This window comes from Mesocricetus auratus, unplaced genomic scaffold (assembly GCF_017639785.1).
Source record: "Mesocricetus auratus isolate SY011 unplaced genomic scaffold, BCM_Maur_2.0 Super-Scaffold_100676, whole genome shotgun sequence".
NCBI classification, from domain to species: Eukaryota; Metazoa; Chordata; class Mammalia; order Rodentia; family Cricetidae; genus Mesocricetus; species Mesocricetus auratus.
The window spans coordinates 107290590-107316934 of NW_024429266.1; the positions used below are offsets into that span (position 1 = coordinate 107290590).

The 26345-nt window shown below is 43.9% G+C and overlaps 2 protein-coding genes across 5 annotated transcripts in view; one reads left to right on the forward strand and one right to left on the reverse strand.

Moving 5' to 3' along the window:
- Nucleotides 1-671: 671 nt before the first annotated feature.
- On the reverse strand, nt 672-20032 carry LOC121137230 (large proline-rich protein BAG6-like). 4 transcript variants are annotated; one of them, XR_005874468.1, is made up of 4 exons: nt 19367-19567; nt 15137-15245; nt 11469-11588; nt 9909-10511 (listed from the first exon to the last, which is right to left on the reverse strand). XR_005874468.1 is itself a non-coding variant. In XM_040739292.1 (3 exons), exon 1 carries the CDS (start codon nt 20001-20003, stop codon nt 19449-19451), a length of 555 nt encoding a protein of 184 aa, XP_040595226.1. In that variant the 5' UTR covers nt 20004-20032; the 3' UTR covers nt 672-750; nt 5685-5913; nt 19367-19448. The 4 variants fall into 4 exon arrangements, 3 of the variants coding, with proteins under 3 accessions (XP_040595226.1, XP_040595225.1, XP_040595227.1); XM_040739292.1 differs by lacking the exons at nt 9909-10511; nt 11469-11588; nt 15137-15245 and adding exons at nt 672-750; nt 5685-5913 and having other exon boundaries at nt 19367-20032; XM_040739291.1 differs by lacking the exon at nt 15137-15245 and having other exon boundaries at nt 19367-20032.
- Galnt11 (polypeptide N-acetylgalactosaminyltransferase 11) overlaps nt 19619-26345 on the forward strand; it is a 29501-nt gene continuing 22774 nt past the window's right edge. The window contains 1 exon segment of the mRNA XM_040739290.1: nt 19619-19753. The gene's annotated coding sequence lies outside the window, so the exon portion shown is untranslated.

Genomic DNA, 26345 nt, shown 5'->3' on the forward strand with positions numbered 1-26345 from the left:
CTTGACCTCCCCACCTCAATGGACTACATCCTTCAAGGGGAACCCTTATCCCCGTAGAGAGTGAGTGAAAGTCCTGACATGGGCACACACTGAAGACCTGCTTAGATGAGGGTGGGGGTGTTCAGGTCCCAAAGAGGATGTGTAGAGTCATCGAGGGGAGGGGGCAGAAGGAGGAGACAGACATGATCTGAGGGTGAATTGGGGTAGCCGCTGGCAGTGTACAATTGAAAAAAGACCACACCTGTTTTTACTTGTTTATACTGGAGCATGTGACCTAGGGTGTGGCTTGTTATCAGGGGTTGGGGAACCTAACATTGACCTTGACAGTAGGAAAAAGTCATATGTTAATGGAAGGGTCAAAAGTTGCTCTCCCTAGAGATAAGAAGAACAACTGCTTTATCAAGCAAGAACTTTCCTCAAACCCCCAGGGGAATTGAGACCTTAATCCAAATGCCTGACCTTGGGAAAGGACTTCTTCTGGGGAGCAGACACTATACTACAGTTTCTTAGTCTTCCGTATAGGCCTGTTCCCCTCATAACACTCCCAAAGGGAAGGTCCTGATGTCTTGCTCTTTTCCCACTATACTGTACCATTCTAATTCCTCTACCTTTATTAACTGAACTCTTGCCTTTAATGGCCTCAGGCTCTGGATCTGAATTGTAGGCATTTCTCCTTGGAGTCAGGTGTGTTTAGTAAATCTCTTAACTTTCCTCTTCTGGTTTCCTCTTCAGGACAGCACAATGGATTTCCTGGAATAGTAGGGGGGATTTTTTTCCAAGGAACCATTTTGTTTAAAGAGGCTATCACGGTGCACATTTTTATCTTTTATCAAAGCCTGCACAAGATTTCCCAAAGGAAAAGGCATTACTATTGAAAATCATTAAAAATGAAAGTAAAGCTAGGCAGCAGGTAAACATTTAATTCCAGTACTCAGAAGGCAGAGGCAGATGGATCTCTGTGAGTTCCAGGTCAACCAAGGCTGTTAACACAGAGAAACCCTGTCTTGAACGCTCCCCTCCCCGCAAAAAAAGAAAGAAAAGAACATAAAAGGTGCTGGAGAAGTGTGGTCTGCAATGTCGAAATGCAGGGACTCTGTCAAGCAGCATGGTCACCATGCTGTCCATGCCAGCCAGGCACAGCCATGTTAAAGACTCCAAAGCTTCAGCCATGGGAGTGGCAAAGCCTTTCCCCACCGTGATGCTTAGAGGAATGGCATAGTCTTCCTCAGGTCTAAGTGTGAATATTGTCAGTGTGTGCAAAAAATGTCCACCACAGGCCCTTGGCCCAAGTTTAAGGCCTGAAGACTGTTCCCCCACAGAAACTGTTCCAACTGAGTGAGGGTAACTAATCCTGCATCACTGTCCAGATGTATACAATAAACACAGAGCTTCCAGAGTGCAGTTCCTACTCATCAGAGCTACCAAAGACCACCCACTCCCAGCCTTTCTGTGTCAGTGTGTCTGTCTGTCCTTCTTCATTCTCTTGTTGACCCTAGTCAGGGTTCTAGGACTCAGGCCAGGCAAGAATGCACAACTTCCCTTATATTTCTTTTGTCACAGTATTTTATCACAACAAGTAACTAAAATGAGCAACCCTATCTCTTACCACATAGAAAAGTCAAAACAAATTTGATGTGAATGTACGACCCAAAATTATAATGCCACTAGTTGAGGACACACTTTATGACGTTCACCTTCTCAAAGATTTGATGACTAAGACTCTGAAAAGCACAGACCATAAGAGTAAAAATGGAGGATGAGATTACATCAAACTAAAAGCTCCTGTAGAGCAAAAAGACACAGTAAACAAAGCAAAGAGAGGGTTCACAGAATTCTAGACAATATTTGGAAATATATATCTGATAAGGGGTTAATGTCCAGAATACATAAGGCACTGAACAAACAACAAAAAGTTCAATTAAAAAATAGAAGGCATGAATGTACACTTTTCAAGAGGAAATACAAATGGCCAATGGTACATGAAAATGCCTCAGCACCCCTCCTCGTTTAGGATGCAAATCCAAGCCTATTTCACTCTATTAAGACAGCAAAGTCTTCTATGGCCAAGAATGCAAGATACTAGAAAATAGTATCAATGGTTCTTCAAAAATTAAAAGTAGAGCTCTTTCCCGCTGTCTTTCTGCTCTTTCTTTCCTGACTCTCTCTTCCTCACTCTCTTTCCTGCTGTTCCCCTGGGGCAGACAGGACTTCTCCTGTCTCCCCCTTCTCTTCCGTCCTCTCCCTGCCTCTGCCTCTGCCTCTGCCTCTGTCTCTGTCTCTGTCTCTGTCTCTGTCTGTCTCTGTCTCTGTCGCTGCCTCTGCCTCTGTCGCTGCCTCTGCCTCTGTCGCTGCCTCTGTCTCTGTGTCTCTTTACCTTTTCCTTCTCCTCCCTCCTCTTTCTAATAAAACTTCTCACTTACAAAAAATTGAAAGTAAAATAACCTCTATGTCCCAGCAATTCCACCACTGACAATATGCCTGAAGGAAAGGAAACGGGTGTGTTGAAGAAACCTGTCTACTCTCATCCTTACTCTAGCACTAACAAACCCATGAATCAATTGGTCTATTACAGCAAAGATTAAATCTCATCATTTGTAAACAACATGGGTGAATCTAGAGAACATTATGGTACCGGAAATGAAACAGTCACAGACAGATAGGTGCCACACCATTTCACATAAGTGGAATTCAGAAAGTGGATTTCCTAGGAGTTCAGAGTGGAATGGTGTTTACCAAAGCACAAAGGTCTCCTCCTTTGGGGAGGAGAAAATGTGAAACTTTCACTAAGAGTAAGTCAGCTTCCTTCTGTTCTGTTCTGTTCTGTTTCCTCCACACGGTTATGTTTACATAGAGGAGAGCCGGTATTCCATTTTGTTGTGGTAAATGGAACCCAGTTTGGTGCCTACTGGGCCAGAGCCTAACCCCTGAGCGAGAGTGCAACCTGACTTTTCATCTGGCTATACTGCTTCCTCCAGGAGCATGCAGGACTGCTCTGGTGACACATGCAAGGGCACACGGCAGATGATGGGGCTCCTGGGAAACACTTGATAGGACATGGTGCAGTAAACTAATAAGATATTTTAAAACTATGTGGGTTCTCTAATCGTCTTGATATTTATAGCCCCCTCCCTTTTCTGTTTTGGATTCTGTTTTCTCTCCTGACTCCCTTGCCTCTCTCCTCCTTCCTCCCTCCCTTCTTCCTCCCTGGTAGCTGGCCATTTTGGTCACTGTATGCATGAAGAGACCAAAGGTCACTGGGGTATCGTATCATCCCTCAGGTCTTGTTTGCCTTAGTTTTGAGAAAGTCTCTCACTAGCCTAGAACTTGCTGGTTAGGCTGGCCAGCCAGCAAGCCCTAGGAATCCTCCCATCTCTGCCTCCTTGGTATTGGGATTACACGTGTGCACCACCCACATCCAGGTTCTTCTTTTTTAAAGTGGGTTCTGGGGATCGAACCTTTGTCCTCATACTTATGTGGCAAGCACTTTATTGACTGAGCCCTCTCCCCAGTCCTATTTTATTCTTTATTCATTTTTGTTCTTTTCAACACAGATTTCATAGGTTTATTGTGCATACACAGGTATCACAGAAATGTCTTCTCCTTCAAGTTCCCGAGGGAATCACCTTCCACATTTGTAACTTTCATTATCCCCACCCCATCCATGCATTCCCTAGGCAGTATTTTATAATACCCAGGCCTCTGGCTCTTTTTATTATATTTGGTTGGAGATACCTTGTTTTATTACATTGCTCTCTAAGAATACTGCCCAATAAATTTACCTCTCTTAGGACTTACCTATAAGCCCATTCTATATCTGAGTAGAACTACTTTTGTGAAGGTATGTGTTTTTGCAAAGCAAGCGTAGGGGCCATTGAGATGGTTCTTTGGGTAAAAGTGCCTGCTGCCAGCTGACAAGCCTGAGGATCTGAGCTCAATACCAGGGAACCCCACAGTGAAAAGAAAGAACCAACTTCCAAAACCTGTCCTCTGACCTCTTCATGTGAGCTGGGCCGTCCATCATATGTGTTCATTTGGACATGCACATGAACAGGCGTGCACAGTCTCTCTCTCAATAAAATTTAAAATGTAATGAAAGGAAAATGTGTCCCATTTCTGGTCCTACAGTCCTCACAGACAGCAAGTGACAGTTAACTTCCTGTTCAGATGAATCAATTATTCCTGGCCCAATATTTCCAATGATTCTATTCCCAATGGCTTCTTTGAGTCTCTGAAGTATATCTGGCTCTGTTTTGTATAAGCAAACACGTGAATTAGTAACTAGTTCAAGGACTCTCTTGACACTGGCCATTGAAAACAAAACAAAAATTTAAAACTGGGCATGTACCACCCTGCCTTTAATCTCAGGACTCAAGAGGCAGAGTCTGGTGGATCTCTGTGAGTTTAAGGTTCACCTATTCTACAGAGCGGAGTTCCAGGATTGCTAGGACTACACAGAGAAACCCTATCTTGAAAAACTTAAACAAAAACCAAAAGACTAAAAGATCATGCCTTCAAATGGCTGCTGTGACTGACACATATCTCATGACACAAAGAAGTCTGCAGTCTGCTGGAGACTACCTCTTAAGGATCTATCTAAGTTCAATCTTCCCAGTCAAGCTATGTTGCAGGTCAAGCATTCAGAAGATAGTGCCCCCGCCCCCTTTTTCATTCATGAAGCAATGTTCACTGAGCAGCTGAGGACAATACTACTTACTTTTCCCATCTTATAGCAATATACCTGACTACCTGATGAAAGCAACTTAAGAAGGGTTCATTTGGGCTCATGGGTTGAGAACACCAGTCCATCACGGTGGGAAAGAATTTTTAGGGCTGGTCACAATTGTAGCTATACTCAGAAAGCAGAGAGATGAAAGCTGTTGCTCAGCACACACTCTTTTTTCTATGCTGTCCAGGACCCCAGCCCATGGAATGGTGCTGACCACTGTAGTGGGGGTCTTCCTACCTCAATGAAGCCAATCTAGAAACTCCCCGTCAGAATGCTCACATTTGTCTCCTGGCCAATTATAGATCCTGCCAAGTTCACAACCAAATTAGCCATCATAAGGACACAGGACAGTGTTACAATACAGCAGTACACAGTGTAAAAGTAACTTCTGATGTCTTGGCCTTCCATCTATCAGGGTACCAGTGGAGAAACACAGAGTACTCTATTGCTATATAAAAGGGGAACAGAGCCATTTTTTGAGGTGTCATCCAGAACCCTCTTGAAGTGGTAGCACTTAAGATGTAAAGGACTAGTATTTGTGGTTTACCGGACAGGTTCTTTTACCCAGCTCACACTGCCTCCCAAGTGCTGGGATTAAAGGTGTGCATCATCTTGGCCCAGTTTGACTGTACCTCTTTAGATATAGATGCCAGCTTAAATCCTGCTCAGGATCACTAAACCCACTGGGTGATCTGATAGGAAAACAAACCATGTATCTGCTAGAGAGTTCTCATACATTGACATGATGGAAGCTTCAGCAGATTTCCAACACTTTCCTCCTATGTGGGCTATCCACTGAGTCAACAGGTTACTCGTCTTGTGTCATCTGCTCAGACCTTTAATTGCTAAGGATGTTAGCAATTAGTCAGCTATTACCTCAGTATCTATCAGTTATTACCACAGTTATGCTGTATAACAAAGTACCTCAAAGATGAAGATGTAAAATAGTAACACATACGTTTCTCGTGTTTATGTCCACAGTGGTTGGGGTGACTCAGCAGAGGCTGACTGGATTGGACTTTAGTTTCTGGTTTTAGTTGAGGTCTTGCATTATATCCACAAGTCGTTGCCATATGGAATATGCTCTTCTCACACTGAATGGCAGGAAGATAAAAGTCAAGCCAAGTCACGTGGCACATTCCACTTTCTGTGGTCATGATGTGAGCTGACATTCTCTTAGCCAAAGCCTGTAAAACAAGTCCAGAATCAGTGTGTCCTCGGACCCAAGATGAGAGAAGGGGAGTGAGCAAATGTTTACTGACCAGAATTTGAACCTGTCACTCTGGGTTTGTGGAATGAACAACTAAGTCAATGTAAAATTGATGTAAATGGAACCCATGTTAGGAGAGCAGTGGTGTCTTGTGTATCAGCTAATTTTTGTCAGCTTAAAACCACAAACAATTATTAATCCCCTCAATTTTTGACGTTACTACGGTGGTGCTGGTCTTGGCTAGAATGTCTGATTTCTACAGATGTTGCTGCCTCTGTGTTCACCTGGAGCCCATCCAGAATGTCTTCTGCCATTTGGCTGCCTCATATGGAGCAATGAGAACCACTCGGCCATTTGTCAAGCAGGCTGGCCCAGGTTCACGGTCACTGAGGAGGTCACAATGTTCTCAAAAGTTACAAGAGGGGTCAAGATCTAGGAAGCTGCAGGCACTTTTCAAGCATCATGCATTCTGGGCAAGCACTCTTCCAACTGGTTTCATCCCTAGTCCTGCTTCTTGTTTACTCTAGATTTGTTCTTAATGGAGACACATCCATCTGGACACACCCTCTCCTGTGCTCATTGTCTGTGTAGGGATGGCCACAACTCTTCCTCTATCTTCTAGTTTATAATCCTGTCAGTAGTCGGGTATGTTCATTAGATATAAAGGGGATCCGTGATCAGCCTAGTGATATGGCTCACTAGGTAGTGTTTCCCCAGCACGCACAAACTCCCAGATTCAACCCCAGCCCCACATAAAACTAGGCATGGTGGCACATACATGTCTTATAATCCCTGAACCTCAGGCAGGAGGATTAGAAGTTCAAGTTCATCTTCAGCTATATAGTGAGTCTGAGGCCAGCGTAGGTCCTATCTCAAAATAAAAACAAACTATAACAGAAGAATAAACAAGCAGCTTTCTGGGACCTATGGAAATTGGGCTAAAATCTACTGCTTTTCTTCAATGTATTTCTTGACAACATTTTGAAAGAAAGTTTTAGTTTTAGTCCCCACTTTTTTTTATAAGTTGACTTCTGTAGTCTCTTGAAACCAATGAACATTTCAAACAAACAAACAGAAAACAGAGAAGGAGCTGGGCTCAGCAGTGAGAGCACTGGTTGTTCTTCCCAAAGACCAGGATCCTATTCCCAGCAGCCACTTGGCAGCTCACTACTAACTGAAAGTCCAGTTCCGGGGATCCAGCGACCTCTCCTGGCCTTTGCAGACACAACACACACCACACATATGTTACACAGACCTACATGCAGACAAAACACTCAGATATAAAGAATAATTTACAAGATGGAAAAATAAGTATTCGTGGTAATTATAAAACTGTTAAACATATTAACAGTGTAACAGCTTTTCAAATTTCCTCAGTTTTTCTTTTAAAAAGAAGACTGAAACATAGATTACTTGTATCTGTCAGCTCTTGCTGTATGATGAAACATAGAACAGAAATCAATATCAACAACTTCTAGGTCACAATTTCCAGACAGAACACAGGCGGCCAGACCATTGGATAAGCTGATAAAAGAACCTAACCGTGGACTTCTGGGCTAAGGATTTTATTCTGTGTCTCCCAGACAAGGAATGTGAAGGATTGTTTTGAGATATTCTGTGAGTTTCTCTAAGTCAGAATTTCCTGTAGCCAGGGTGGCCTTGAACTTCTGATGCTATTTCCACCGCCTGAGTGCTCCACTTGCAGTTTGTGGACCACCATGGCCAGTGGTGGATGTAGTGCTAGGACTTGAACTCAGGACTCTGAGTATGTCAGAAAAACACTATACCAAATGAGCCATATTCTCAATCCCACGCAGAGTGTTTCAGGGAGGATGATAACTTCCCATTACTGTTCCACAATGCTTACGTGAATTTCCCCAGAAAAGTTTGCCAACACAGGATCATAAAATCTGAGTGTGCATTTGAACCTTATGAAGAGCCTATGAAAATGCAGAAGGCTTGGCCCCAACCACACTTCCCAGATCAGTGGCCCGTGGGTTTTCATTTTTATCAAGTTTCCAGGCCATGTTGGTGTTACTGGAATCCAGGAAACAGAATGGCTCCAGCAAATATACCACATGGGGGCTGGTGAGTTACTTAGTGGGTTAAGGCATTTGCTACTAAACCAGATGACCCAAGTTAGATTCCTGAGAGCCACAGGGCAAGGGAGCCAAGTCCTTCAAAGTTGTTCTCTGACCGCCACTGTGGCATGTGTACCACCAAACAGATAGATGCAATGTTTTTGAAGATGAATTTGTGTGTGTGTGTACATGGAGGAGAGGCACGCATTGCCACAGCACATGTATTGAAGTCACAGAACAACCTACAAGAGTCAGTTCCAGCCCTCCTCTTTGGGGTCCTAGGATGAAACTCGGGTGGTCAAACTTGGTGGCAGGCACCTCTACTCACTAAAGCATCTCACCAGCCCCTCTACGGCATCATTTACAGTGATGAAATGGAAACTTTTATGTTTGATGTGTATGTATGAGTGTATATACACACATGTGTGTGCAGGTACATGTATGTGCATTCAGAAGTCAGGAGGATGCCAGCTGTCCTCCTCTATCGGGCTTCACCTTTGTTCGTTTGTGACAGATTTCCCTCTGAACTGAAGTTCACTATTTTTCTCCTGTCTTTGTCTCCCAACCCCTCTAGCCCTGGGTTTGCAGGTGTGTGCTGTCATGCCCAGCTTCTTGCTGGAGGAGTCCAACTCAGATCCTTGTTCTTGCAGGGAATTGCTTTTAACCCTTTCAGCCATGTTTCTAGCCCAAGGCCTTTAAAACAGTTTTGCATAACTCACATGAAGACAGCAAGTTATTTTAATGCATATTTTTGCATGTCCACACACATACTTGAATTCTATTGACTAACCCCAGGTATTAAGGTGTACATTTTCCTATATTTGACAATTTCCCATGACAGTAAGAATTTCAATAATGCCGTACTCAAGAAAGCCTTGTCAAGGAACTTACTGCCAGTGGTTCACATCTGGTTGGATGAATACAAGGTGAGTGATACCTCTGATTGTGGTGATCAGGTTCTGGGCTGTTGTTCTTAAGACTTCCATCTTTCCAGATCCAAATTGTATTCTTTCCTGTTTTTCATAAATCAATGGAGCCCCTTCAATTCCTCACCCACTCACCATTAGTCCTGCTCTCAATTGGTTAAACCTAAGTAGCTGTTGATGCAACTTATTTTTTAAGTTTGAATTTTAGGAAAATTCAAGTTTCTCAGAAGCAAATCAACCTGCAGAGTCTTTCCTTAAAACCATATCTACTTATTCACTGGGGAATTACTCTTCCCCTCCCTGCTGCAGCATCAGGAGCTGATTTCTTCAGATTGTCCTAACGAGCCACGACCAGTTTCCTGGAAGATGTGGCTGGTGCAGGTCTTGTGAATTCCTTTTCTATCAACAGTCAAATATTTCTATTTGAAAGGTTTGTCCCTTGATTTATATATGTCCCCACATGGAGGCAATTCCTGTCTGGAGTCTCTCTTCCCCGGGTGACTCCAGTTTTTCTTTTATAATCAGGGCACTGTTGGGGGATTCCTGCTGAGTCAGAAGGATGCAAGTTGAAGCCTGTCAAGGCAACTTAGTAACACTCCATCCCAAAAACAGAGTGGAATGATGGGGCTAAAGAGATGGCTGAGTAAGAGCATAGGCTGCTCTAGTGGAAGACTTGAGTTCAGTTCTCAGTACCCACATCCAGGTGGCACACAGCCATTGCTATGTCCAGCTCCAGGGAATATGGCCACACTTCTGGTGGCACTTGAACCCAGGGATACATACCTCCCACAAAGACACACACACACATAATTAAAATAAATGTCCTGGCATGGTGGTACACACCTTTAATCTAGCACTCAAGAGCAGAGGCAGATCTCTGTGAGTTCAAGGCCAGCTAGAGCTACAAAATGAGAACCCTGTCAAAAAAAAAAAGGAAAATCTTTAAAAACAAGGAAAAAAGAATATAATGGATATAGGTGATTTATTTAGTAGCTATAGGACTATACAGCACTGCAAACCCATAAGCTATAGATACATATACAACCACCACGACTGGTGTATCTATAAGGCATAATGGTGAATAACTAATACATATTGTATTCTCTTCCTATGAAATTAAAAGTGAGCAAGGTTAAACTTTGAGATTAGTGCTTGGGAGGCAGAGGAAGATGGATTTCTATGAGTTCCAGATCAGCCTGGTCTACATAGTGAGTCCTAGGTCTGCTATGACTACACAATTGAAACCCTGTTTCAAAAACAGGTGGAGAGGCTGGAGAGATGCCTCAGCGGCTGTGCTCATCAGGGTTCTCTAGAGGAACTGCACTGACGGTGCATAGATGGAATGTATTAGTATGACTTGCAGGCTGTGGTCCAGCTAGTCCAACATTGACTGTCTACTAACAGAAGATCCAAGAACTTAGTAGTTTTTCAGTCCACGAGGCTGGATGTCTCACTGGTCTTCAGTATATGCTGGAATCCTGAAGAAGTAGGCTGTAATGCCAGTAAATGAACGGACTTGCCAGCAAGAGCACGTTTCAAGCTTCCGTCTTCCATGTCTTGTATATAGGCTGCCAGAAGAAGGCACAACCCAGATTAAATGTGGATCTTCCCACCTCAGAAGATCTGAATCAAAATTGCATCTATCCACCTCAAAAGACCTGGATTAAAAGTGGGCTTCTTACTTCAATTTAAGAAAAAAAATCCCTCAATGGTGAACCCAGCCACTTGGGTTTTAGTTAATTCCAGATGTAGTCAAGTTGACAACCAAGAAAAGCCACTACAGTGCTTAAGAGCATTTGTTGCTCTTGCAGAGGACTTGAGATCAAGCACCCACATGGTGGCTTGTCTCTGCAGGCATCAGGCACATATGTTGATGTACAGACATTCATGCAGGCAAAACACTCATATACATAAAGTAAATTTAAAAATGAAATCAGAGCAAGAAAAAGGACATAGTTAAGATAGCTCTGGGTTGCCGGTGTTCACCTCTTAAACAGGGAGCTGGAGCTGACTTGTTGATAATTAAGCAAGTTAAACATTTATGTTTTATGTCCTTTTGCATTTTTATTATATTGTCTTTAATGAATATCATTAGTTTCTTTGAGACAGGGTATTGCTATATATCCTGGCTTTCCTAGTACCCACAATGTAGGATAGATAGGCTGGTCTTGAACTTACAGTAATCCTTCAGACTCAGCCTCCTAAGTGCTGGGATTATAAGTGGTGCCAGCATGCCCATATTTTAAAATGTTAAGGGTTAAACATGCTTATTTTAAAATTCATATGATCATCAGGAGTACAAAATTAATACTCTAGGGACCAGGCAAACACTAACAGATGGTTGTGTTCTTATAGAAAACAAAGTTCTATTCCCATTATCCATACGGGATGGGCTAAAACTGCTTGTAAATTCAGCTCCAGGGGATTCAAAACTCTTCTGGCCTCTATAGGCACCTGAATACATGACATGTGATCAAAGAGACACATGTACATTTAAAAAATAAATGATTAAGAGTTAAGAGTACCTGCCATTCTTCCAAAGGACCTGGGTTCAATTCTAAGTACCCACAGGGTGGGTCACATCCTAACTCCAGCTCCAGGGGAATCAGTGTCCTCTTCTAGCCTCTGAGGGCACCTCTAGACTCCTATAAGCACATAGTACACAATAATACATTCAGTGTACACACATAAAATAAATTAATCATTAGAAAATAAAATAAATTAATAAAACAAACAGCCTATTGTTCCCAAAGTGATCATTGAATTATTTGTTGTGGTTGCTGGTTATCACATATGCACATTAGAAGATACTTGTTTGTTTTGTTTTTTGAGACAGGGTTTCTCTGTGTAGCTTTGGAGGCTGTCCTGGAACTCGCTTTGTTGACCAGGCTGGCCTCAAACTCACAGAGATCTACCTGCCTCTGCCTTTCAAATGCTGGAATTAAAGGTCTGTGCCACCAGATCCCGGCTTACTTCTTTCTTCTCTGTAATTTTTTTAAGGCAGGATTTCTCTATGTAGTACAGTTTGGCCTTGAACTTGTGACCCTGCTATCTCTATTTCTCCAGTGCTGGGAATAGAGACTTGTGCCACAAGGCCCAGATTCATTCATGTGACTGTACAACGAAGTGTTTCATCCTTAAACCTTTGCATTTATTGCTGTATTTTTGTTTTGTTTTGTTTTTTTACGAGACAGGGTTTCTCTGTATTGTTTTGGAGGCTGTCGGTCCAGCCTGGCCTCGAACTCACAGAGATCCGCCTGCCTCTGCCTCCCGAGTGCTGGGATTAAAGGCATGCGCCACAACTGCCTGGCTTATTGCTGTATTTTAAAAACATATTTACAAATTACCCCTGAAAATGAAAACATTTCAAGTACCTTTCTTCTTTAAAAAGATTTATTTTTATTTTATGGGTGTTTTGCCTGCATGAATATTTGTGTATCACTTATGTTCCTGGTGACAGGAGAAGGCAACAGATCACCTGAAACTAAAGTTATAGATAGTTGTGAGCCCCCATGTGAGTGCTGGGAATTGAATCTGTATTCTCTGCAGTAGTAGTCAGTGCTCTTAACTGCTAAGTATTCTCTACAATCCCAAGTACCTTTCCCCTGAAGAGTCCCTTTGGATGGGTGAACAGGCCCGCCAGAGCTGACTCCACTTAAACAGTCATTGGTGATAAACACTCTGATTACCTTGAGAGTTGGGTTCTATTATTTATTTTGTGCTCAACACTGAAATGCACATCTTTACACATATCTTTGTTTATATTTGTACATTTATATTTGGAATAAATATCAAGACATGGAGTTTCTGGGGGGTGAGCTAACCCATTATTAAATACTGATGGGCAACATCCAAACTGTCCCTCACTGTCCATGTAGTGATCCACATTGTCACTGTAGGTATATAAAAAGGTCTCCGTATATTAGATATAATTAAGCTGTGTATTTCTCCTAATCTAACACATTAAAGTAATATGTTCAAATTATGTATGTCTTCTATATTTATTAATTTCTTGTATGTGAGCATACCTGCACGTGTACATGTGGAGGTCAACAGACAGCTTTCGAGTCAGCTCTCTTCTTCCACCATACGGGTCCTGGGAGACTGAACTCAGCTCATCAGGCCGGGTGGCAAGTGTCTTTGCCTGCTTAGCCATCTCACTAGCCCTAAACCAGACTTTTTATGAGTGATCTTGAATTTATGTTTGTAGTGCTGATGTTTCCTTTCTCCCACGGCTGTGAATTCTAGTCATGGATCTAAGCAGTTGAATTGAACATTACAATTACTGAGTGACTAAGTTTCATAAAGGATATAAAAAACACATAATGTGAACCAAGAGTGATGCACATACTTGTAATGACAGCACATGGGAGGCTGAGGCAGAAGACTTATGAGTTTTGAGAACAGTTTCAGGTGCAGGCTAAGATCAGATCTGGTTTTGTTTGATTGCTTGATTTTTTGTTGTTGTTGTTGTGAAAAACCTTGGCATCAAAGCGCCGGGCACTGAACCAAACCCTCTGCCCAAGAACCGGGGCCAGACCACTGGCTGCAAATGCAAGAGGTGATTTATTGAGTACACAGGCGCCTACGGATGCTACTGCAACTCGGGTGAAGAGCATACCGGACTTGCAGGGAGCACAATATTTATAGAGTTTTAATGGTTACATAAGTATCAGCATAGCAACAGGCATTTCATTGGCTCATCTTGGGGGCAGGGGTAGTTCCCACAGACTGTTTCCTGGTATTACCTCATGAAAGACCCCGGCACACTTCAGCAATTATTATCTGGGTCCCATGACTACTATGGGGATCATAGACACAACTGGGGGCAGGGGGTAGTTGCCAAGGACTAGGTGTCCTGGTATTGCCACATAAAAGACCCTGGCACGCTTCAGTAATTATTATCCGGGTCCTATGACTGCTCTGGTGACCACAGATCCTGTTTGACATCCTTCCAGCTGGGCGAGGCACCTGGTCTGGGTGTTTTTCATTAGGCAACGGCCTGGCCTTGCTTTTCTTTTCCTAGGGGGTCCTGGATAGGGGTCTTTCAGTTGTTTTTTGTTTTTTTTGTTTTGTTTTGTTTTGTTTTGTTTTGAGACAGGGTTTCTCTGTGACTTTTGGAGGCCGTCCTGGTACTCGCTCTTATAGACAAGGCTCGCCTTGAACTCACAGAGATCCGTCTGCCTCTGCCTCCCGAGTGCTGGGATTAAAGGGGTGCACCACCACCACCTGGCTAAGATCATATTTGAAAGGTTACATGTAAAACCAACAGACTGTATGAAACTACATGTTGGAAAATTTGATGAGTTGTATGGTACAATAAAAGGCTTTGCAATGGAGAAATATTTCCCAAGGTAATCCAGGCCTTCATGCCTCCAAGCTGATGGAATCATCCCGTCTTTAACAACCCACCCTGGGAAGTAGTGGCAAAAGCTTACAATACTTAAGAACCGTCAAGAAAAATCCAACATAACATACACAGAACACACTCATTTGGAGAAGCAAACCCCCTCTCCCATTTAGCAATGTTGCTATCCTACTTGGCAGCACTGGAAATACACAGATGAAAACACAAGGGTTCTGAATTCAGAGAACCCTGGTCTGTTTAGAATGCCTCTTTTTTTCTTTTCTTTTTCTTTTTGTTTTCTTGTTTTTCAAGAAAGAGTTTCTCTGTGTAACTGCCCTGAAACGCCCTTTCACCCTTTGTAGACCAGGCTGGCCTCGAACTCACAGAGACGCACCTGCCTCTGCCTCCAAGTGCTGGGATGTGCCATCACCACCTAGTTTGTAGAATGCCTCTTTACCACAGGAACAAGGAATCTGATATGCATCCTTACCACTTATTTCAGAACACTTTAAACAAACAAAGAAACAAAAACATGGATGCTAACTGGATGGAGCTCTGTTAGCATCCATGAAGCCATGGGTTCCATCCCCAACATGTCATAAACTGGGTATGGTGGCACACACCTATAATTCTAGCATTCTGGAGATAGAGATGGATTAGAAGTTCAAGGCTAGCCTCTTCCCTATAATGGGTTCAAGGATACATGAGACCCTGTCGTGAAAAACAAGACAAATAAAAACTAAACATCTGTGGTGCAAGAAAGGACCCATGCACCCTAACACTGCACACCAGCCTGCTTTCTCGTAGGCTTTGCTTACATTGTAAGTGCCCAATCTTCATACTGACCTCATGAAGACACTTGCCCATAGTAATAGGAAATCGATAGCAAAGCCAGGAATGAGCGCAAAACTGTTTAGCTCGAGAGTCCTTTTGATTTTGTTACACCACACTTGTTCTGGAAGTATAGGGATATTGTTGGAGATCAGGAAATAAGGAGCTTAGGCTTTGCGTATGGGAGAAAGAAACCACTGGGATGGGAAACTGTGACTTTGGGTCTCCTGAGAATCAGGACATAAGTTTTCCTGGGTTCCACTGTGTTGGTCATTATGGTGTTGTGGTGGACACAATGGTGATGAACTGGTATCAAAGCAGATGTCAAACGCTCTCTCTCATTCCCTGCGCAGAGGTGTTATGTGTCACTATTCCTGAGGAGTATGAAATCTACTCACCCAAGATAGGGAACCAATGACAGAGAAAAGTAGTGTATCTCTGTGAGTTCGGGACCAGCCTTGTCTACAAGAGCTAGTTAGTTCCAGGACGGCCTCCAAAGCTACCAAGAAACCCTGTCTCAAACAAACAAACAAACAAACAAACAAACAACATGTGTATCACCAAAGTCCAATTTGGTGAACAAATGAGCTTTATTGGGGTTACTTGCAGGAATATGGGTGAGGGGTTACTTACAGGAGCAGAAATGATTTAAAGAAAACTGAATTGCCAAAAGTCTTGCCTCCTGGGTGTGGAGAAAAGACTCAGTAGTTAAGAGCCCTTGCTGCCCTTCCAGAAGTGCTAACTTCATTTACCAGCACCCACATCGGGCAGCTCATAACTGTCTGTATAGGACTAGGAGATATGAAACCTTCATCTGGCCTCTACAGCTAGGGCACTCACATGTACAAACCCTCATGCTGACATACATACATAAACAAAATTTAATTTTTATAAAGTCCATCCCAGCATGGGTGACAGCTTGTGAAAGCTAGGAACCTAGAGCATACTGAATAGCCTCCAGGGGGCTCAAACTGTTGAAGAGTCTTTTCCAGGGAGTTCAGAGCCTCTTTCAGGCAGTTTGCTGTTCTCGCCTTCTTCCAGGCTTCTAGGCTGGTTTGAGCCTCTCCTAGGAAGCTCAGCTTGCCTGAGAGCCTCCGCAGTCTTTATAGCATATATGTGTTCATACACACACACACACACACACACACACACACGTTTGAGGATGGAAGGGCCTAGTATATCTGGTCATTTTCAGGAACTTCCTGAAGCCATTGAACTGTTTACTTCATGGGCTTAATGAGCCTTTACTTCTCTTTAGAACACCCTGTTCTACACCATTTTAAAAACACATCTTAAAATATCACCTCCTTTTTTTTTTTTTTTTTTTTTTTTTTGGTTTTTTCGAGACAGGGTTTCTCTGTGGCTTTGGAGGCTGTCCTGGAACTCGCTTGGTAGTCCAGGCTGGTCTCGAACTCACAGAGATCCGCCGGCCTCTGCCTCCCGAGTGCTGGGATTAAAGGCGTGTGCCACCAACGCCCGGCTATCACCTCCTTTTTAACATCCTGTGTTTTACCAGGCTTTCCTAGAAGATGGAAGGTTTTAATCTCACAGAAAACTGCTGCACAGCAAGAGGAAAGGGCATTTTTGTTCCAATGATGAAAACATGTCTTGATGTTTGCTATCATGACCTGATTACCTAAATTTTTTTTTGGTTTAATAAAATGACTGTTTGTTTTCATCTAGGGTAATTTTTTTCTTCAAAGACCATCTTTGAAGTATGTACCCTATGGAAACATTAGTGAGTGTGTTGAATTAAGGAAATGACTGGGTTGCAAGTCATTCCAGTGGTATTTGGATAATGTCTTCCCAGAGTTGGAGCCATTTATATACCCTGACGAAAAGGAATGGAATCAATTTCACTAATAAAGGGTGAAAAAGTCCCCTAGTTCTTCAACATATTGGCACCACAGGACAAGTTTGGAGCACCACGGAATTATATGAAATGCAACAGGAAATACAATCAGAGTGGCCAATCTCTCAGGAGTGCTTTTCTCTACCTCTAGTGACAATTTCTTCCCTTGTTGCTCAACTGCCACTGAAGTTCTGGGGATAAGGACCTTGACATTAGAAATGTAAGTTCTCTCATGGTTCAGTTGCTGGGATATGATTGACCCAGATAAAATACATGCTGTGATTATTTGACGAATTCACTTGGCTGTGACGGCCGCTTAGAGCCTGCTCTGTTCTGGGAGCCTTCACAGATCTGATGGGCTGAAATGATTGCCTTAGGAAAATGTTCACAGAGAGCCATGACACATGTACAGTGGTTGAGTTAGAACAAGCTCCTTTCTTGCAACCTGGGGCTGCCTCCTGGCTTGGTTGGGTTCCTAAGAGTCTGATGTCCAAGTCAGTTTAAGATGTCCATGCAGGTTCCTCATATGTTCCTGATGGCCTTTCTGTTTCTATTTTCATGTCTGTGCCCTCCCTCTGTCCTCTGTCCTGTGACCCACGGCTCCCCTGATGCTTCTTGAATTATGCCTTGTTGTTTATGTATATGGGGTTGGGACAGATCAGCTGACTCTGCCTGCCATACCCAGAGACTCCTTAGCTCCTGAAGTACTTCTCTGGGGGTGTGAGGAATGCTGTAAGGTTCACCCTGTTGAGTTTAAGAAGGTCAAAGAGGAGGAATTCACAAAGTCTACAAAGAAAGCGAGGGAGGAAGCACACTGAAAGGACACAAAAGGGGGCGGGGTCTGAGAGGGTGGCCAACCTTAGCCTATGCAAACACAGCCTGTCCAGTTTCCTCATCACCGCCGTGAAGTTTCTCAGGGGCCGCCAGCAGGACTGAGCATCAGAATGCTGATTCGCTGTCCTATATTTTGTAAGCCTCACCCACTTAGGGATACTAGATGAAATGGTTAATAATCTTCATTATTTGACAGGATTTGGGGTCACCTATGAGACACCTCTTCTGGGCATGTCTCTGAGATTGTGTAGGGAAAACCCACCAGGAAGGTGGTGGCCATAACCCATGAAGGAGGGACCGGATTAAATATAAAGGGGGGAAAAAAAAGAAAGAACAATGTGCATCAGCCTCTCTGCCTCCTAAGGATGCAATGTACCAAGCTGCTTTATACTTTGGCTGCCATGGTTTATCCACCAAAATGGAGGCTGTACCTTAAACTGTGTGCCCACATAAGCCCTTAAATTGCTTTTGTCAGGTACATTGTTGCAAAACAAGAAAGGTAACACACACATTGTGATGCGCACAGATACACGCTGTGCTATTGCCCTTGCAAGAGAGAGCCATCCCTGAAATAACTACTAGTTCCACTTAAGATGAGTTGCTGTGTGGACAAGAATGGAAACTATGAGCCCGGCAGTGGTGGCGCACACCTTTAATCCCAGCACTCCGGAGGCAGAGGCAGGTGGATCTCTGTGAGCTCAAGGCCAGCCTGGTCTACTTGAGCTAGCTAGTTCCAGGACAGCTAGGGCTAAGTAGAGAAACCCTGTCTCGAAAAATAAACCACACATAAGGATGGAAACTATGAAACATACCCTTTTTGGCATTGGACAGCAACTGCTTGAAGGCCATGGGAAGACACAGGGAAGTGTCATCAGGACCTCAGACTTGTGGAGAGACCTAGGTAGCATAACATAACATCCCAAACCCTGACAATACTAGTAGATATTTGGCAGGACCACGAATGGGTTAACTTTGTGCCACTGTGAGCACAACTTAAAGGGAAAAGTTTTGGCTCATAGTTGCTGTGGGTCCACTGGATGATTGCTTGCTCACTGCACTTGGACAGACATCAGGATGACAGTAGTGTGTGGGTAAGTTATTTACTTTGTGATGGACAGGAAGTTCAGAGGAGACTTGGACCTCTGGGCTAGGTAAGATCCTCAAAGGGGCACCCCCACATCCTCCTCCCTCCAGATTGTCCCCGCCTCCTGAAGGTTCCAGAGCCTTTGGGACTTGCACCACCAATGGCACCAAGCTCTGCACATAAGCCTGTGGGGGGCACTGTAAGCCACCGCAGTCGGTTAATGAAGAGGGAATGTATTCTGGGCTAATGTTAGCTAGAACGATCTATTGGTTTGGTTCAGGTGATGCTGTTTTCTTAGTAATAAGGGATGCAGAATTCCCTCCCTACAATGTGTCCCGGTTCCTCTGCCAGACATCACGAAAAAAAATTTAAGGTCTTGACCGAATAGCATTCATTTCAGAGGTGACAGGATTAAATATTCAGATTATTCGTCGATGTAAAGCAGCATTGCTGGACCAAAGGCCAAAACCCTTACCATTGTGTTAGAGCAGACAGATTCTCTCTAGCCAACTTGTGCCTTCCTCCCTTCCTGAGAACAACTCGTCGTCCCCTCCTCCTCATCTACATTTCTGCCCTGAGCAACCGTAGACTTCGCTAACGGTAGACTTTCGCCAAGGCCCTGGAAAGCAGAGCTCGCTTTGGCGGGGCCCGCGTGACGCCTGCCCGCGGTCCGTGACGTCATCCTCGGGGCGGGGCGGGGCGGGGGCGGGGGCGGGGGCGGGGGCGCAGCCACAGGAGCCGCGGCGCCGGGCTCCGCAGGTTGCAAGTCCTGTTCCCTGCGGCTCGACCCGGGCTGCGGCGGAAGCGAAGATGCCACAGCCCGCGCCCCGGAGCGCCGCTATCCCGGGCTGCGGGTGTTGCGGTGAGTAGCGGACCCGAGGCGCCTGGCCTCGCGCGGCCTCCTTCGGTGCCTTGAGCGTGGGCCGCGGCCTGGAGCGCTGCGCCTGTTGTGGTCCCAGGCCCGGTGGCCTGTGAGGCCCGAGTGGCTTCCGGCTTCCGCAGCGGCGATGGGCCCTGCACGCGGTGGGGAGGAGGGGCAAGTTGTCGGTGGCCATAGCTTCCAGTGCTGTGATTTGCCAGGAAAATGTGGACTTGTTTTTCTTTTTGGTCATTGTTGATGCTGGTCGGTCTGTGCGGGTCAGCATTTAGACACCATCCACACGTGAGGCTGGAAGACAGACAGGAGGCTTGTTTGCTCGCTCACCAATTTCTCCCCCCATATGGCTTGTTTATAACAAAATGTATAGTTTCCTTACACCCAACAGCAAGCCCTGCCTGCCCCTGTCTGTTAGCTCTGTTCTTCATCAGGATTAGCATGCTTGTGGTGGGCTAGCTTCATGTCCCATCAAAGACCTGGTCTAGTCCTTTTAGTTTATGAGAGCCGTGATCACGGTCAGCTTGGCTGGTTGCTTATCTTCGGACATAAAATGAGCTTTGGGGGATGCTGTTCAATCTGTGCCCCACCAAAATAGAGTTTACTGTACCCCTAGGGCAGGGACTGCTGCCCCTCTGCCCCTCCCGTCTCTGAGAATCTACCTGTGTCTTCTCTTTCACCCATCTTTTACATTTATTTGAGTCTCTGAGATGACTTTTCTTGGTTGCCAACCTGACTACGTCTGGAATTAACTAACCCCCTCCCCCCAAAAATGGCCGGGCACACCTGTGAGAGATTTTCTTAAATTATTTGGCTCTTTGAAGAAGAGGGAACACACATACACCTTTAATTCAGATATTTTGGGGTGGGGGAGCCACCTTTAATCCGGACCACACCTCCTGCTGGCATCCAATCAAAGGACGTGGGAGAAGGAAGCCTCTCTCTGCCTGCTTGTGCTCTCCTTGCTAGGCAGTCCATGCCTTCATTAGCATTAGAGCCTGCTTCTTCTGAATTCCGGTGTACTGGAGGCCAGCGGAGACATCCAGCCTTGTAGAGTGAACAACTACTGGATTCTTGGACTTTCCAGTGGTGGGCAGCCATTGTTGGACTAGCAGAATTACAGCCTGTAAGACATTCTGATAAATTCCATTTCTTTATATATAAAGAGATCCGTTCTATAAGTTTTGTTACTCTTGAGAACCCTGATGAATATGGTCTCTGCTTTCTGGAATGGATACATTAGGTTTGAATTGCTCAGCTCACATTTGAAAAGCCCCGGCTTTAAACACCGTTTTCTACCTGTACTGACAGCTCCTTCTCAACACTCACCTGGCTTGGCCCCCGTCACCTTTTTTTTTTTTTTAATTAGTCAACTTTTATTTTATGTGTACTTTGCCTGCATGTATGTCTGTGTAGCATGTGCATGACGAGTCTGTAGGGTCCAGATCCTCTGTGGCTGGAATTACAGGCCGTTGTGAGCTTCTGTGTGGGTGCTGGGAATTGAACCAGAATCCTCAGGAAGAGCACACAGTGAGTGCTCTTAACCACTGAGCCATCTCTCCAGCCTGGCCCGCATTTAATCTCCATGACGATTCATATTGCTTGTCAGCACATCCTCTATGTTTCTTGGGACCCTCCTGAGGTCTCTCATAGGTCCTTTTCCTCCAGAGTTCACAGTGTCCCCAAGTTCAGTGTTTGTTCTCGGCACCTGTTCTGCCTTCATTACTTAAATCTCCTCTGCACCGTGTAACTTGAACTGCAATTCCCACATGTCTTTTCAGTTTCTGTCCTAGACCTGGGTTCCAATGTGAAGTCATTTCCCTCAGCGTTCCCTGGAATGTAACATCTCTACAACCAAAACCACCTCTGATCCTTGCTCTGTGTCATCAAGCCTTGGAAGCTTGGTGCTAATTCCTCTTCTTCCTCAGGGGCTTCCCGTCATGCTGACAAGTGCAGATAGTTGGCCTTTGCTGGACCTTTCCACTCAATTTCACAGTCCCAGGTCAAGCCCAGATAGCTTCTTCTCGGCATTTTTGTCACTGATTCCTTGTTCTAATGATTTTTCTTCCTCTTTCCCAAACTGTTTTGTACACAGCTGTCAGGACTTTCCTCCTAAGATAGGTTGCTTAAAGACACCAGCTAGCCATTTTTACCCCTCATTCCAATAGGGTCTCACTCTGTAGCTCAGGGTAGTCTGCAGCTCTTGTCATTCTTCCTGCCTCAGTTTCCCACGTGCTGGGATTGTAAGTGTGAGCTACCATCCCAAGTTCATTAGCTCTCTGCATTTCTGACGAGCTTACTTTTTTTCAGTGGCAGAGCCCCAGCCTGTCTTCCTACAGAGGAGGCACTGAGCAGTGATGAGGACCTCTGCCTGCCCTGGCTGTCTGACCTGCAGGTGTCCTGAGCCTTGTGCTTTAAGGTGTTTTGCTGGCTGCCTGTGTCCGCAGTTTCCTGTTCTTTGATGTAAGTTTGCTTCTTTGTCTCAGCAACATACTTTGTGTGTTTCTTCTGCTTTTGAGCCATGTTAGTACTGTGGTATTTATGTTCTTTTTGCTTTTAAGGAATGTTGTTTTGTTTGTTGTTTTTACTAAGCTGAGTTGTCCAAGCTAGCCTTCACATCTGCATTCCCCTGCCTTAGCCTTTTGGATGCTGAACAGGGACTGGGAGATGCTTGAGGAGTCTTTTCAGAGACCTTTGCTGAGGTGGTGCTGAGACACTTGACACTGAAGAAGAGAATTTTAGGACCAGTGAGTCTAGAGCAGAGGTGGGATTCATTAAGACTTAACTATTGGCTTGCTTATTTTCTTTCTTTCTAAGACAGGGTCTAATATAGCTTAGGTTACTCATCAACATGATGGGTAGTCAAGTTTGATCTTTAACCTTTGATTCTCTTGTCTCTGACAAGGAAGGTTTTTAACATAGAAGCACAGGCCTTAAGGGAAACAGAAAGGTGCTTCAGAAAGGCTGTCATACATACACTCCTGTGTGGGTGTGGGCTTCCTCCAGGAGACTGCCTTTGGAATGTCTTAACCGTGTCTGATTTAGGTGCCGTCTGAAGTTGCTTTATTCTGGGATGTTTTTTTGTTTGTGTTTTTCTTAGAGTCTTACTCTAGCTCAGGCTGACCTCAAACTCGTGCAGTACACCTGTCTCATCCTCCTGGGTTTGTTTTTGTTTTGTTTTGTTTTGTTTTTAATAAATAAGACCGTGGAGTAATACAGCAATTTCTGAGGTGTGCTTGACAGGGTGATAAGATAAAAACACAGGTCAAAAGGGTCAAAGGAGTGTAGGTCACAAAATTGAGACTTGACTGTAAACACGGTTTTGAATCCTGTTGTGACAATCTACAGTTTTATGTCTGAGACAGAAAGCAAGTTAAACTCAACGCCACATGCTTTGGTCTTAAACACGATCCCTTGTTTCAACACCTTTTTAACATAAAATTATCATTTGTTTGGTAAAATGAGTTGAATTTTTACTTTTTTATTGTTTTTAATTATGAGTGTCTGCATGTGAGCGCAGGTGCTGAGGAGAGCAGAGGTGCTAGATCTCTCAGAGCTGCTGGCCTCGGTTCTTCTGGAACTATAGCTTCAGCCCCTAATGTTCTGGTTTTCTTTAAGATTTATCTTTATTTTATGTGCATGAGTGTTTTGCTTGCATATATGTTGGTGTGCCATGTGTGTAGTGCTCACGAAGACCCACAGGGGGGGTGGGAGCCACTGGAACTGGAGTCACAAATGATTGTTAGCCACCATGTGTGTGCTGGGAACCAAACCCAGTTTCTCTGCAAGAGCAGCAAGTGTACCTGCTCCCCAGCCTCTACTTGAACATTCTTATTTGAAATGTGTACTGTTAAAAAGGACTATTGTTTCAAAATATGTAGACTTCACAGCTATCTGAACAAGTTTGACTATTAGCCATGTGTTGGTGGCCCACGCCTTTAATCCCAGCACTCGGGAGGCAGAGGCTGGCGGATCTCTGTGAGTTCGAGGCCAGCCTGGTCTACAAGGGCTAGTTCCAGGACAGCCTCCAAAACAATACAGAGAAGCCTGCCTCGAAAAATAAAAAACAAAACAAACAAAAAGTTTGACTATTAGTAGATAAAGGACTTCCACTAGATGGGAGGTGAGGGGCTCCCCTCCCTTCCATGTTCTTTTAATTGTCTCTGGTCACAAGCACTTGCCCCATTCCCTGCCTGTTTTCTAGAGAAGAGACTCAGAAATGCCAAGGGCTTTCCTGAGATCTTTCCTGGGGGCATTTGATGTCTGTATTTAATGTGCTCTGAGCCTTGCCTACCGGGATCCCCTTGCTGCAGCTGTATTGCTGGTGCCCCCATGCATTCTTTAGTTTCCCAGCAGAGATAAGGGGGGAAGGGAATAATGTGTGTTTTCCTGTTGTCATCACCTGGTGATTTCACAGGTTATGGTAGGCACAGCACAGCTGTGAGCCAGTAATTGTATTCACAAGAATAGCGGAGCTCAGATGTGGCATGTCTAGTTTCTGGAAGACAGACAAATGCTTGCTCTTTGACTGTGTATACAGCATATACTTTCACAGAAAACATCTAGGAACTACTGAAAGGTAAGTTCTTAACGTTTACAGAGACATTTAAAACTTCATTAAGCATTATGGGAATTGTTGGTACTGAGAAAGACAAAAAGCCTCCTGTTAGAGAGGTTCATTGCATTAGCCATCCATATGCTACAGGATGTGAATTGTACAGGGCCCAGACTATTCAGACTGTCAAGGACCCAGAGAAGAAGAGTGCTCTTCCTTCCATTCACAGAGCATTTGCTCAGTGTTTGCATTTTCTTAAACTTTACAAGTCAATGAGATTATCCATCTTTCCTTACAGGTGCTTAAAACAGCGTTTGGGATAGAAATCCCCTTTGTATCTGAGAATAGGAAAAGGGCATTATATCTCATTGAAAGTCTTAGACTATTTCTCTCCAAGGTTTTTCTTACATTGTGGAGTGTTTTTCTAGGAAAGTTATTTTTTAGCCTCACTTGCTAAATGATTGCATATACTTTTTAGAATACATTTGAAATGAAGACAAGATTACTGTTATTTCCTGATAACTGCCAGCAGCAGTTGGCAACAACAGTATAGAGACTAAAAATAGGCATCAGGGTGTATCATAAATCATTACTCACCAAGTTTTAATGTTGCTTTAAATACTTCCTTTTTTTCATCTCTGTCTTCTTACTTCTTAAGTATAGAGATAAGATGATCAAGCATGCAGCTTTTCCTTTGGAAGTTTTGAGTGATTTTAGAAGAAGATATCAGGTTATTTAGTATATTATTGTGCTATGAGCTGTGATAGAAAATTAGTGGAAATATGTAGCATCGTGTAGATGAGAGTTTAACAGGCAGATTCAGGTTTATATACTCAGATTGCTACCCTGTTGCTTTCTTGATTTTATTAAGATAAATTTTTCTAGTTACCTGGATTCCACAGTAGTGCCAAGCCAGTCTTGGCCTGGGAAGGTGGTGTCTAACTTTTCAGCCCTCCTGTGCTCCTAATGTACTCCCGTTTCATCGTAGGAAGTGACCTTTCTTCTCCATGGCTTATGAGAAAGGCTAAAAACAAATTGACTTGTTCTGTTTGTGGCTTACTGTCCATTGGTTTCTTGTTGTTGTTTCTTTTAATTTTTCCTGCTTTAGTCTTGTTTGTCCCAAAGAATTTGTTTGACCTCATTTTTTTACAGTGATTTGCATGTTTGAATTATTTTTAAAACTTGGGTCAATTAGAATACATTGTATTTTTATTCAGAGTTCTTCTTCTAGGTCTGTAGGTGCAGCTTAATGGTTGCTTGATGAGGCTCTGAGTTCCATTCTGGCATCACAGGACAAATAAGAGTGTGTGTGTGTGTGTGTGTGTGTGTGTGTGTGTGTGTGTGTGTGTGTGTGTGTGTATTCTGATTTCCAAATTGATCTGGTTAGAATTGTAAAAGTTGTTTTTTTATTTTAAAATTTTTCTTTCAGTTGAGTGTTTGTGTGTGTGTGTGTGTGTGTGTGTGTGTACATGTGTGCTGTGCATATTGAGGCCATTTGGTTTCATTTTTAATTGCTTACCATCTTATTATTATTATGATTATTATTTGGCTTTTTGAGACAGGGTTTCTCTGTGGCTTTGGAGGCTGTCCTGGAACTCGCTCTTATAGACCAGGCTGGGATTAAAGGTGTGTGCCGCCACCACCTGGCTTCCATCTTATTTTTGGGGACTTGGTTCTCACCGAATCTGGAACTCTGATTGGTTAGGCTATGCGGCCAGTGAGATCCAGGGCTCTGTCTGCCTTTCTCTGCTTCGCCTAACACTGAGATTACAGTTGTGTAGGAGCACACCCTGCACAATGCCAAGATCTGAATGCCTTCTCAATAAACATTCATTTTCATTACCCCATATGTACTGTGCTCACACTCTGCTGATGTCTAGGATTTCACATTGCTCAGAATCTAAATGTCCATAACTTTTAAAAAGTATCCAAACAATAGTTATTAATTGCTGGAGTTTGAGAAGGTGGAAGAATCTCTGTGTTCTGGATTCTTACTTTTGACTCTGGGTGCTTTACTGTGTTTAC

Coding starts and splice junctions, on each gene's coding strand:
- LOC121137230 (XM_040739292.1), bottom strand. CDS start 20,003: ATGACCAAAAAGAAAAACAAGTCCACATTTTCCTGGCAAATCACAGCA.